Source organism: Ipomoea nil, unplaced genomic scaffold, assembly GCF_001879475.1.
Source record: "Ipomoea nil cultivar Tokyo-kokei standard unplaced genomic scaffold, Asagao_1.1 scaffold1262, whole genome shotgun sequence".
NCBI classification, from domain to species: Eukaryota; Viridiplantae; Streptophyta; class Magnoliopsida; order Solanales; family Convolvulaceae; genus Ipomoea; species Ipomoea nil.
In genome coordinates this window covers 849,005-863,002 of record NW_017617690.1, presented here as the reverse complement: position 1 = coordinate 863,002, position 13,998 = coordinate 849,005, and the positions used below count along the sequence as shown (strand labels likewise).

Here is a 13,998-nt window from a genome sequence, read left to right as displayed (position 1 = left end):
AATGAAAAACATTATTAAATTAAAATTCAACTGAAAAATTAAAACTGAATAATTATTCAAAGTTGAATAATAATTTAATAATAGACTTAATAAAAAAAAATTTCAATTGGATAATTTAATTAGAAGAAGTCCAAATATGATGAAGATGTAAATCTGAATGAATTGATGTAATCCAAATATCAATTCAGGTTTGGCCCAAAACCATAACAGGCCCAGTAATTTTTTTTAAATGAGCCCAAGTCTGGCCCAATTGGGCCAGACCTGGTCCATTAACTTAATTACCATCATCCATCATCATCTTCTTCATGCAAAGGCAGTAGCACAGCGACGAAGCAGCCAAGCCAAAATTTAATTATCCAATTTCAATTTTTTTTTTTTTTTTTTTTTGCTATTTCTTAATGTGGAAAAAGAAAACACCAAATTTCCAGCAACCCAGATAATTTAATTGCAAACTCAAGAATATTCACATATGTATCTCAATTATACAAAATCGTATACAACATATGTAAATATTTAAGCAATTAAAAAAAAAAAAAAAAAACTAGGCAGAGATTATTTATGGCGACTGATACCAACTGTTAGACTAAAATATCACATGCACCATATAATATGTGATTACAGGATCAACTAACCTCCAGCCATAGTCTTCTTGTTACGGTTGAGCGATCCGGACTGCTGCAGAGATAACGAGTATTTTGTCTCTCACTTTACTCAGCTCTCTCTAGATGGTGTATGAGGTATGTAATGTGAGCAGTGAGAGGACTAGTGACCTTATATAACCACTGGCCATCATTGTGGTTGATTGTCTTTAGGTCTCCTAAACCCTAACTAGACTCCTAATCATAATGGTAGTCTAATTGTTAGGTTATTAGTGTTGCACCACATATCAAATACTGAATATTATCATAAATTATCCTAATGTTATAATAATAGTAACGGATAAACGTTACAGAATTTTCTGTTATGAGATTATGAATTTTCTGTTACGCGATTATGAATTTTCTGTTATGAGATTATGAATTTTATGAAAATTCATAATCTCATAACAGAAAATTCATAATTTGATCAACGCGCGCCATTAACTCCACATCCGCAAATTTTTTTCTTTTTTGCTTAAAAACGACGTCGTTTGACCTTGTGTTCACCATTCTCGGTGAACACGTTTTCAGGGCATAATTTGCCGACCTTTTGTATGGCGTCTGTATCTTAGATAGATGCTTCTAACTTTTAGAATATAATTTTGATAGTTGATCATCAAATTCTATTTTCCATTATTAATAAAGACAGACATGAGTAGTTGCCTTATGTGATTTCCAATTTTAATACCATTTAAATATCATTCTCAATATCAACACTAACATTTAGATTTTCATAAAGAATTTGTGGTGTTTTAATTACAAACTTATCTAATGCTTTTCTTTGTGATTGCTGTAACTCTTCAATTTTTTTATTTTTTTTGTTTCTTACGTTTTTCATAGCACAATAGCCACTGGAAATTTTGGGTGTCCACCATACTAGCAACTCTAATCAGAATTATTCCACCGCAATAGCAGAAGTTCCTGACTAGCACAATAGTTAGTAGTATCATTGGATATATTATTATATAATACATTTTATTACAATGTTTTTTTTTTTAAAATAAGAAATTAGTGCGAATTTGTTTTTACGTACCTCTCACTTTTTTTTTTTTTTCATTGTCATTTTAATCCAATTAATATGACCTAATTAATTAATTGTATATATGCACAGGACCACTAATATTTGATGTTCCGAAGAATCATGGCTAGTCCTATCATTTTACAGGCTCGGGGCAAAATAAGAACAAGGACCTTTAATATATGAAGTTGAAAGATTTTATGGGTTAATTGAAAATAATTAAATGTTAATTTTTAATTTTTGTAAACATATAATTTTTTTATTAAAAAAATATATTTTCACCATCATCACTGTGATGGGTCCTGTGCATATAACGTCCCACATTTCATCATGAATCACCGAGAGATGTGCCTGCATCCTCACTTTCCAATCATCAAATTTTGATAGATTAAAGGCAAGAGGCCTAAATCGGTTATTACCATGATCCTTTTCCATTTTTCTTTTAGAAAAAAAAAAAAGTGCAAAGGGTGAGAAAGACAGATTTTTAAATTTTTAACGAAAAGGGATCTACCAGGTAGTAAATGCAAAGCTTTTACCGTTCAAGGTAACTGCTCTGATACCACTTGTTGGTCCCGGTAGGTTCGAAAGAAGAGTCTAGAGGGGGGGGGGGGTGAATAGACTCAATTCGTTTTCTCGCGAAAATAGCTCCTTTCGGGCTTGTTACGCAGCGGATATGTAATATGAGTTTTAGGTTTCTTTGCACTGTTTGATCTTTTGGAGAACTTTCGGTTAGGGCGAGTGGAATGCAATGCACGAAAGTAAACGCTGAAAAGTAAAGAGATAGGGACAAGAGATTTTTATAGTGGTTCGGCCAACTGTGCCTACTCCACTCTTCTTTCACAACTTGTGAAAGGTTTGCACTATCACTCCCTAGTACAAATTACACCAAGATAGCTTCCTTACACACTAAGCCGGACAGCTACTTGAAGGTTTTTCAACTCCTAGAGTTTACTCCGCCTTTATCAACTTCTTCTTCGGAGTTGAGGATTGGATGAGATTGATCTTGAGTTTCCTCCAATACGGTGAAGTCTTGACTGGCTGGTGGCTGGATGGATATGCAGCGTGTACAAAGTTGCAAGACTTCTTCAAGGTTGTGAGTGATATCAGATTTGCTTCTACAAAAGATCACACCTTGAATCACTGGATTACAAAAGCTTTAAGAGAGTGTTCTTAGTTTAAAGAGCTTTTGTGAATGAGAGATTGATCGTTCAGAAAGCCAGCACCTTCTATCATGAAGAAGATGGGTATTTATAGGTGAGAAGAAATCTATCCGTTGGAGGGAGATGGCATTTCAAACCTATAATCCAGTGGTTAATAACCGGAGAGCCTTGTGCATTTATGACTTCATTTAATGCGTTTGTACTTCATAGCCGTTGGAGACAAGTACTTTTGCTTATTTTGTCTTCTAGCACTGAAAAGTAGTACTTTGGCATTTAATGCACCTTGGTAAGTGTGCTCCCGTTTCTAAGATATTTTTCTTCCAAGGATGATCTTCGGATTAGACAGATTGACACATTCTTCTTGAGTTGGGAGAAGATGTGTTGTCTTTAATGTCAGAAGGCTTCTTTTGGTTTTAGCTTTCGATTGAGAAGATCGTCTTTCGTCGTTCAGACGAGTTGTGACTTTGCTTCATTAAGATGTTCTTCTTTCGTCAAAAGAAGAGACCTAACTAAAATTATTCTTAACTCGATTTCGTGTGTTTGTCTAGCTTAACACGAATTACATATTGAGTTAAGGTACCTTTTGTCTAAGACAAAGGTAATGAAAACAAAAGACAAAAAGTTAGGGGTCTACTTCTAAGTTACATTGGTATCATCAAAATCCTAATACATGTGTTCCTAACAAAATTAAATTTCAATTTTCTTCCTGGGGAGTCCCAATATATATCGTTTGCATGTTTAACAGACAATTGTATAGGAATGATCTTGTCCAAAAGGATGATGAGAGATTTTTGGAACTGACAACAACTTTCTTGACTCTGTATTTTATATAAAATTCTAGGGTATAACATGATCATATGGTCCAACCACTTCGTATCGAGACTAAAACGTTCTTTCAAATAACTAGAATTTAAGATTGGAATGGCCTAAAATGGCCTAGAGTTAAAACATCATAAAAACAACTCAAGCGCTACTCAAACACCCCTCTGTCACAAATTATGACAGAGGCTCTCCCATTTAGGGAGACCTTACATTAGCTAGCACCCCTCTAATAATGCAATAGAGGTCATTAGTCTAGGTGATGACTCTACTTGATCAGTCATGGACCCTATCCAGGTAAGTATAGTATCCTAACTTATGTTTATTAAATTCATAGATACTGATCCCACACCAGGATATGTTGAGTGCACCGGAAGGAGTCGCACCATTTGTGACACCGCTAAAAATGTTACTTGCAGATCCAAAAAAGAGCACTACCACTAATAACATGCGCTAATTTGTTTGCAACAACTGTACTTTAGCAGGACACCCGCGCTGTTTGTCTTATGGCATTGGATTTTAAACCAACTAGACCCTAACATGTAAGCGTGTAACACCGCACACAAGGTATAAGCTAAGCATTCACGTAAGTGGTTTTTTGCATTTAAACTATTCGTTTTTAATTTTGTGTGCTTAATTTGTGTTCAGAAATATGGAATTATTTGCACATAATGGGTGGACCGCACTTTATTCTGATTTCTTATCTTTACAATACAACACAGAAGTGCTGAGTAGGTGTCATTGATGCATGGCGTTGTGTCATAAATGACAGGGAGAAAATGAAAAAGAGGGACAGCCCTAATCGGGTTTTTTTGCTTCTACCTACATAACAGTAAGTATTCAACACTAGTGTGCAAACAAAGTAGAGTTTTGGCAGCTGTCTGAACTTGTGTTTTGTAATGCTGCAAAACATATCCACACAATGGTTTCCCCCAACGCTAGCGGAGGCAAAAGGATTGAGTGGTTCATTGATCGGTTGGAAGCATATCTCAAGCTTGCACCAAACTTGAACTATGCAACCATGAACATGGTAAACCTGGAATAAATAACTTCATTAAACAGTTTAAATGGATCGCAGTTCTTCTTCCCCATCCTTCATAATGCCTTGAGCGTTGACACCAGGAACCGTTAGTTTGATATAATTGACAACTCCGCGATGACTTCAAATAGATCGAAATACGGAGACATCCCCCAAAATTTGGTAAGATTTCACCCAACTTGTAGTTATTGACACTATAGATAATCCGAGTGTCGTCCTTGTCAGTCCACCTCTGATCGACAGCTCCAATTACAGCTCTGATGGAGGTGAAGAACAAGTGGTGTATCATTGACGGTAGTGTCGTGGCGCCAACCAAAGAGGATAACCAGTACACAGCTTGGAGGCGCTGTAATCTCATGGTGTGTTCTTGGATTTTCAAATCCGTGCACTCCTCAATGGCACAAAGCATTATGCACTTTGTTAAGTTACTTGCGAAACACCGTGGGGATCGTCAAAAAGGGAAGTAATGGAAAAATCTTATATACTCTTATGAATTTAGCCAACCATACCAGTACACCGGAATTGGTATACTCCTACCTTTCTAACAGTAACTGTGGTTGTGACTGTTCTACCAATAGCAATTGCATTCACTCCCTTTCCTGTCCTGTTGTAGATTTATATAGTAATAAATGTGCGTTTGAGGATTTTAAACATGTAGCTAAATTCAAATACAAAGTAATAATATTTGAGTGTTGTAAAGTTAAATATTATTTTAAATTTAGTAGAAAGTTTATGAAAATTATTTAATTTTGATTAGGAAATGTCTTCTAGTACGTTAATTAAAAAGTGTACATGTTATTTAAGGTCTGATGATACTCTATAAAAGATAAATTTTAGCAGAGCTAAATAACATGGTTTACAGATTAGAGCTATCAAAACAGGCAAATGATTGTGTGGACCATAACAAAAATGTACATTTTTAATATACTAAATGTACATTATTTTTGTACTGAATGTACATTATACAATATAATGTACACTCAGAACAAAAATAATGTACATCCCCTGAATACAATGTACATTATTTTTGTACTGAATATACGTTATTTTTGTACTAAATGTATATTATTTTACAGTAGATAAAATATGGTTCACACATCTTGTGTAGACCATGGTCCACACAATAATGATTGATCAAAACAGGCGGGCGTACCAGGCCCACCAAAATAAGCTTAAATGAGGCCGGCCCTCCCCGCCTTAGGGCATGCCAAATTTAAAAAGTTTTAAATTGAAATAAAAATTAATATGAAAAAGTTAATAAGTGTATACTAAAATAATTTGAATAGTTTAAATATATATATTAATGTATTTCTAATTTGTTAAACACAACAATAACTAATCTTAACTATAATATTATATGTGGTTTTGCCCTCATGGGTAGCTCAACTGGTCATAGAGGTGAAACTTTGGAAGAATGACCAGGGATTGAGTCTCACCAGTGGCAGTGTGGGAGCACCAGTCTAGCCTCTGTGGTTCATGTTCAGTTGAGTCACCATGGGTTGGGGAGCCATATGGTTTGGTGAGCAATTATTGTAACAATAATTGCTCACCAAACCATATGGTTATATTATAGTTAAGATTTATTTATTTATTTATTACATGGTGTACAAAAATTCAAATTAACCCTAATTCATTTTCATCTCTCTTGCCTCATCCAATCCATCCAAAAACTCACAAAATAAACTTCAATTGAGATTATTCTAATGAGGTCAATCTTAAAAATTTATTACATAGTATTTAATATTACAAATTTTTAAGAACTTAAGGGGGTGTATTCAATCATGACTTTGGTAGAGTTTTAAAGACTTTTAAATTGATAGATTTTAATAAACTTTGATTGACTTTCATAGAGTCATTTAATGATTCTATAAAACTTTTTAAAACTTTGAATTTCTACAAAAGTCTACAAAAGTCATTGAAATTCTAAATTGAATACATCCTTACAAACTTTCAATGATTTTGATTCTTATCATTTATAATTTTCTTACAAAACATTTATAATATATCATAAAATTCTTCGGGTTATATAGTTCTTGACCCACATCAACATTCTCAAGATTATTATTTTTATCCCTAGTATGTTGAGACTTATATGCTAATTACTCATTCTTCAAAAAAAAATGCTAATTACTTATATATATTATTAATAAACATCAACCAAAAAAAAAAAAAACTATTTCATTAGAAAGTCATAACAATATTAAACAATAAAATTTATAAGAAAAGAATTGATCAAATAAAATATTTAAAAATATAATTACAAGTTTCATAAAATAAAAAAATAAAAATCTAATATTAATAATATATATAAAAAATAATTATACTTCATATATTGCTAGGCATATATCACGCAAAGTACTATTATTTGCAATAGCATGCAATTTGAGACCGCGAACAGCAACAAGGTGATACTGTTTGCAACCCCAAATTGTTATGGCAAACAGTAGTTCGCTATACGTAGTAACCTGTTGTTAAAAAAAGGAAAAATATATATTACGAATATAAGCATAAATAGAATAAAAAACAAAATATATAAGTATTTATATGAATATTATGAAACTTATACTAAAATTTGACAATGAAAAATTTGCTTTGTTCATGTATTTAGAGGGAATTAGAGAAATTTAGGGATAAAAAATTAATAGAAAAAATAAAAATCAATATAAACAAGCAATAATGAAGTAAAAATAATATTATTTCAAATTTGTAGATGAAGATTGTAAAGTTTAGGAGAGAGAGAAAAATTAGTAGAGTTTAGGTATGAGGAAAATATAGGATAATGAAGAAAAAAATAATTTTATTGAATTTGGATAGGTTTATAAAGTTTAAATAGGGAGAAAAAATAGAATTTTAATAGAGAGAGAAATCATTCAAAGTTGTAAGAAAGAAAATTTTGAAATCTTGGGGTTGATGGTTGGATTTCAACTATTTATATTTGAGAAGGAAAAGTCTACAAAAGTCTTAAAATTAAAAAGTCTACAAAAGTTCATAACTTTTTGAATACCACATGACTTTTAAAGACTCTTTAAAAGTCTTAATCGAATACCACACGACTTTTAAAGACTCTTTAAAAATCTTGATTGAATACCGCCTGACTTTTAAAGACTCTCTAAAAGTTTGAATTGAATACCTCTAAACTTTTAAAGTTCATAAAAGTCTTTAAAACTCTATGAAAGTCATGATTGAATACACCCCCCTTAGTCAAATACAATAGTAATTGAATTACAATTTTCAGAATCATCCCGAATCAAAATTTTTAGACCTTTGAGATTTCTAGAGTTTAAGATTTGTAGTAAACACCCACCTTAAATATCAATTCTTATTTTAATTGTAAATATATTTATGTTCATAATTTTATCATAGCAATTAACACATAATTATTAAATAACAAAATTTTTATATATGAATAAACCTCATATAGGGTATATTTTTATAACATATTTCCCGTGCATCGCACTGGACAAATACTAGTAAAGTATTAATAATGATAATAATAAAGTAATAAGTCTTAATAAATCAAAAAAAAAAAATCAAATACATAATATTTAACCTATAATAATAAGGCAATAACAAATAATTTATATCCCCTCAAAGTCTGAAATTTTGGCAATAACAAATAAGTTATTAAATGTAAAAAAGTTTAAAGAAAGTCTATTCACCCCACCTCCTCCTCCCCCCCCAATTTTCTACCATCCTATCGAGACCAACAGAAACATTTCATTTTGATAGTGATGATGAAGTCTTTTAATATATTGATGAGTTTACTTTGATTGCATTATATTATTGTTAATATTATAAATTGTACTAATACAATATCTATAGTTACAACATAATATTTATGATAAAAAAATGTATTACAAAAATTAATATTTATTGAGCAACAACAGTATATACAAATTAAAATTAAAAAAATAATATTTGACAATAACATTTAGTGATAGGCAAAATCTAATATAATGAGAGAAAATTTTGTTAGTAAATAGCAATATTAATGACGGGATTCTCCATCATTAAAAGGATAGATGAGAGGAAAATATGTTAGTGAATTGTTGTATTAACGACGGGATTCTTTGTCACAAAAAGAAAATTTTAGTGACAGTAAATATACTATCACTATATGCTCACTAATGACGGTATCATATCCTGTCATTAATTGTTTTTAACCGCGGAAGGTATAACGACGGGTCGCGACGGTAAACTTCCGGTCATTAAAAGTCTTTTATGATGGTTTTTTATTCCTTAATGATGGTTTTACTTCTCATTAATGACCAATTTTCTTGTAGTGTGTGTTTGCCGTTAACATATTATTTATCTGCAGTTAACAGTTAATGTGTCTGTAGTTATCATGTGTTGTGCCTTCAATTTGTTTACATATACAAAAACAGTTAATTGCAGGTACAAAATTTGTCAATTGTAGGTATAGAATTTAAAGATTGTTTTTTTTTTTTTTTATCAGAGTCCATAATGCAAGGTAGACCATGTTCAATTTATAGGTAATATATTAAAAAAATATATATATATAGACCATCAGTATACAAAAAATAAATGTTTAATATTCTAAAAATGAAATTTAATATATTATTAAAAAACCAAATTAAAATATTAAATAAAAAACTAGTTATAAAATATAAAAAAAAATTATTTCTATTTTCAAATTCATTCCCAACTTTTACTCGGTCTCACAAAATTTTGATGTTAACATTTTCATTGATACCCACGTAATGAAGATCACTTATATGGTACCAACACAGCCAAAGAAACCTTATCGATCTATCTCACCTTTATCATGTAGGCAGACGAATAATATATGGTACTATACCAACACAGCCACACAAACCTTATCGATCTATCTCTCAAAGTCTCAACTACAGTCAACCATAGCCGACATAAAGCAATGGGGTTGATTTTGTTTTTTGTTTTTTTTTTTTTTTTTGTTTTTTGTTTTTTTTTTTTTTTTTTTTTGTTTTTGTTTTTTGAAAGATGGGTGATTTTTTTATTTGTTTTAATTTTTGTTGTTATTTCACCGATAACGTTTGAAATCTATGAAAAATAATAATAATTTCAGTTCCTAATTATTAACGTAAGCACTATTATTCAATTCACTTTTTCATAAAGTGGTGATCTTAATCCCCGTCAATAAAAATAGTTAAAATGAATCTACCTGTCGTCATTGCATTGCAAATATAAGGATAAACTTATATTTTACAATTATAATAATAATTCGGAAACTAACTTGTAATGAGAAGTGGGAGAAGAGAGGGGCGAGAAAATAAAGAGTAGTGAAAAGTTTCTTCCTCTCGTATAGAAAATAAGAGATGTCAGAAGTTCGAACTCCCTCTCGTATAGAAAAATCAATCTGACCAACACTTTGCCCCTTAATTGGGCTGGCCCAATGCGAACGAAAATTAATTTAAATATGATATCGGTTAGGGCCTGCTCCGGACACCTCGTAATTTGACAAAAAAAAAATGTACTCATATAAGCATAGGAATGATATATGGTAGCAAGTTAGCAACAGACACACATAAGCTAAGCAAACCAAACCAAACCTTGTCATTCAGTCTCCACTGATACAGAGTACAGAGTGAACTAACCATGGCCGACGCTATCATCTCCGGTGTTGTGAATCAGCTGTCCATCTTCATCAAAAATCAAAAATCTCTTTTTTTAGATAACAAGTGTCTAAAAAGACTACTTTTACTTTTTTAATTTCCTTTTTTATTTTTTTGTTTATATTTTTTTATTTTTTATTTCTTCCCATTTTCTCTTTTCTAATCATACAAAAACTCCTCAAAAATCACACCAAAATCTCCACTATCCAGAATGCTCTTGTAAAGTAGACGTCCACAAGACATAGACATTGACCCCTATGGGAAAAATGGGACACTACTACAACATGCATAAACAAATACGGAGTAGCCATGAATATTATTCAAACACATTGAATTCATTTTTTTTAAAAAAAATATTATTGACCGTGTTACAAATTCATCACATTCATTAAACTAAAATAAATTACATTTTTATTGCTGTGTTTTTTTTTATTATCGAGGTAAACCCTCGCCCTGCGACCCTAGCCAGCAAAGGGCCACAAGGTGGTAAACCAGCCTAGGTTTCCCATAGCTGACCGGCTCAAACTTGTCATGACGGAGGATTGAACCCAGGACCTCTCAGTCAAGGGCGCTACCTCCTTACCACTTGAGCTGGGGTTGCCCCCTATATTACACTTTTTTATCATGTACTAAATGTAGTCATGTAAGCATAAAGCATAGGAATGATATATGGTAGCAAGTTAGCAACAGACAGCCACAAGCAAACCAAACCTTATCATCTCATCTCCTTCTAAAAGTCATTCAGTCTCCACTGTTACAGATCGAGTACAGAGTGAACTAACCATGGCCGACGCTGTCATCTCCAGTGTTGTGACCAGTCTTGTGGATCAGCTGTTCATAATCATCAAGGACCAAGCCCAGGAGCTAAGAGCAGCGTTGGGTGTGGAGAACGAGATCCAAAGCCTCTCATCAAAGCTCGACAAAATCAGGGCGGTGTTGGATGATGCAGAGAGGAGAAGCTTCAAGGAAAAGGGCGTCAAGCTCTGGGTGGAAGAGATCAAAAACTTCAGCTACGATGTGGAAGATGTTCTGGACGAGTGGAGCACCAAAAGTCGCAGACAACAGATAGAGAGGTCGTCCCAGGTTGCAGCAGCAGGAAGCTGTTGCTCTTTCCTGCTAGCAGTATTTTCATGTTTCCATTTCGAAAGGGTTGTTATGCATCGAGACATCGCCAACAAAATAAAGGAACTTGATTCCAGACTTGATCGGATTACCAAAGACAAAGATGTGTACAATTTTGTTGCTGTAACACACACTACACACAGTTCTGGTCAAGAATCGAAGCGAGTGCCCAGTACTTCGTTTGTGGATGCTTCAGAGATTCAAGGTCGGGAATCCGATGCCAGTGCTTTAATAAGCAAGTTGCTTCAAGGTCCCCCTAGCCCTGTCGTGATTTCCATAGTGGGCGCGGGAGGGATAGGGAAAACTACCCTTGCTCAATTAGTCTATGGCGATAATCAAATAGAGGCTCATTTTCCTGAAAGGGTGTGGGTTTGTGTTTCAGACACTTTTGACGAGATCAAGATTGCGAAAGCCATTGTTGAGTCAATCACTAAAAGCTCCGCAAATCTCTCTGACCGACTGCAAGTGTTACTGGAAAAAATTCAAAGCACTTTGTCTCACAAGAGAACTAGGTTCGATCCATCTGTTATTTTTTTAATACTACTGTTACAATGTAATATTTGTTTATATCTATTTTTTCAATCTATTGAAGCACAAAGAGTAAATACCGTCCCTCTAGTACAATAGGTTTTTTTTTTTAGCAAGCAAGATTTTAATTAGTACAGTTGAGTTTTATTTGTTTGAATTACTATACTTTTTTTTTTTTTTTTTTTTTTTTTTTTTGTTGACTCCGATCCGGGTTATTGGAAATATTTTAGGAGCGGAGTACGTAGTTTGTTACTCTTGCATGTATAGTATAGTATAGTATAGTTTAAATTGATGAATGGAAATGAAATAATCTAGCTCTAGCTAGAATAGCTATCTGAGTGTTAGTTTATATATATTGTTTTTCCTTATAGGTTCCTACTTGTGTTGGATGATGTCTGGATAGAGAATTATGCAAAGTGGGAGCCATTTAACAACTGTCTCAAAGGTCTTGGTAAGAACTGTCCTGGGAGTAGAATCTTGGTGACCTCAAGGAAAAAGAACGTTGCAAGAATGATGAGAAGTGTGTATGAACATCCGGTGGAGCTAATATCCGACCCAGATGCTTGGTCGTTGCTTAGCAAGATAGCATTTTCCGGGAGAAGCAACAGGGAGGAGGATGCTTATTCTGAGAAACTGAAAGAAATTGGTAAGCAAATTGCTCAAAAGTGCAAAGGACTGCCACTTGCTGTTAAGGTCATGGGAAGCCTATTACGTAGCAAAGACACTACTGAAGAGGAATGGCAATATGTTTTATCTAACCTGGATGATAAATTTTGGAAGATGGAGAAAATGGAAACAGATATCTTTCCTCATTTGTATCTAAGCTATCATGATCTAACTCCACAGATGAAGCGATGTTTCTCATATTGTGCTGTCTTTCCCAAGGATTATCAAATAAATGTAAATAGCCTCATCAGAATTTGGATGGCACAAGGTTATCTCCCAACAACAAATGGCAGCAGTGATCATAATCAGATGGAACAAAAAGGCCGGGAGGTTTTTGGGAATTTAGCAATGCGTTCTTTGTTCCAAGATTTTACGAAAGATGATGAGGATTCCAACATCATTATATTTTGCAAAATGCATGACATAGTGCATGATTTTGCCGAGTTTCTTACCAAAAACGAATGCTACAGTATTAGCCAGCATGAGGATAAGAAGAAGATTGAAAATCTACGTCATATATCATGGCAAAAAACTGGAAGGCTTATGGATCTTGCTTCCATTTGTGATGTACATGGAAAACTCCGGAGCTTTTTTGCTGAAGACCTTTCTCCAGAACAACTTACTCTAAATGTGTTCAATGGTTTAAAATTTGTGAGAGTATTGAGATTGCAAGACTGTAAGTTGCAGAAACTTCCAAAAGAGATTGGAAATTTGCTTCATCTGAGATACATTGATTTAGGTCGGAGTGACGTACACGAGTTACCTGATTCAATTTGCTCTTTGGATAATTTGCAAACTCTAAATCTTAACCACTGTTACCATCTTTCTAGACTACCTGGTAGGATTGGAAATTTGCATCACCTAAGGTTTATTGATTTAAGTTGGAGCATAATAGAGGAGTTACCTGATTCAATTTGCTCTTTAAATAACTTGCAGACTCTAAATCTTTATGGATGCGTGTCTTTCTAGACTTCCTGAAGGGATTGGAAATTTGCGTCACCTAAGCAAGATTGATTTAGGTCAGAGCAAAGTTGAGGAGTTACCTGATTCAATTTGCTCTTTGGATAACTTGGAAATTCTAAACCTTAAAGGATGTGAGTGTCTCTGTAGTCTTCCTCAAGGGATTGGAAATTTGCATCACCTAAGAGAGATTTATTTAAGTGAGAGCAAAGTTGAGGAGTTACCTGATTCAATTTGCTCTTTAGATAACTTGCAGACTCTAAATCTTTATGGATGCGTGTGTCTTTCTAGACTTCCTGAAGGGATTGGAAATTTGCGTCACCTAAGCAAGATTGATTTAGGTCAGAGCAAAGTTGAGGAGTTACCTGATTCAATTTGCTCTTTGGATAACTTGAAAATTCTAAACCTTGAAGGATGTGAGTGTCTTTCTAGACTT

The 13,998-nt window shown here is 33.3% G+C and overlaps 1 protein-coding gene, 4 long non-coding RNA genes and 1 pseudogene across 7 annotated transcripts in view; 4 read left to right on the top strand and 2 right to left on the bottom strand.

Moving 5' to 3' along the window:
- Nucleotides 1-1,314, top strand: part of LOC109184487 — a 7,329-nt gene extending 6,015 nt beyond the window's left edge. Inside the window, exon 2 of the long non-coding RNA XR_002054794.1 lies at nt 1,248-1,314. This is a non-coding gene — a long non-coding RNA (uncharacterized LOC109184487). The remainder of the gene's footprint in view (nt 1-1,247) is intronic.
- Nucleotides 1-13,998, top strand: part of LOC109184440 — a 96,390-nt pseudogene that overhangs the window by 35,610 nt on the left and 46,782 nt on the right.
- LOC109184478 overlaps nt 1-13,998 on the bottom strand; it is a 24,699-nt gene that overhangs the window by 8,458 nt on the left and 2,243 nt on the right. The gene's annotated exons all lie outside the window — the stretch shown is intronic.
- The window catches only part of LOC109184484, a 22,552-nt gene that overhangs the window by 7,823 nt on the left and 731 nt on the right, over nt 1-13,998 (bottom strand). The window contains exon 3 of one of the 3 annotated variants that reach the window (XR_002054788.1): nt 13,603-13,686. This is a non-coding gene — a long non-coding RNA (uncharacterized LOC109184484). Of the gene's footprint in view, nt 1-13,389; nt 13,407-13,602; nt 13,687-13,809; nt 13,828-13,998 lie in introns of those variants that run through there. The other 2 variants (XR_002054790.1, XR_002054789.1) reach the window with 2 other exon arrangements.
- The window catches only part of LOC109184476, a 14,431-nt gene continuing 4,376 nt past the window's right edge, over nt 3,944-13,998 (top strand). The window contains exon 1 of the long non-coding RNA XR_002054779.1: nt 3,944-4,467. This is a non-coding gene — a long non-coding RNA (uncharacterized LOC109184476). The remainder of the gene's footprint in view (nt 4,468-13,998) is intronic.
- LOC109184470 (putative disease resistance protein RGA3) lies at nt 10,924-13,700 on the top strand. The gene is made up of 3 exons (XM_019334472.1): nt 10,924-11,920; nt 12,308-13,440; nt 13,539-13,700. Exons 1-3 carry the CDS (start codon nt 11,070-11,072, stop codon nt 13,604-13,606), a joined length of 2,052 nt encoding a protein of 683 aa, XP_019190017.1. The 5' UTR covers nt 10,924-11,069; the 3' UTR covers nt 13,607-13,700.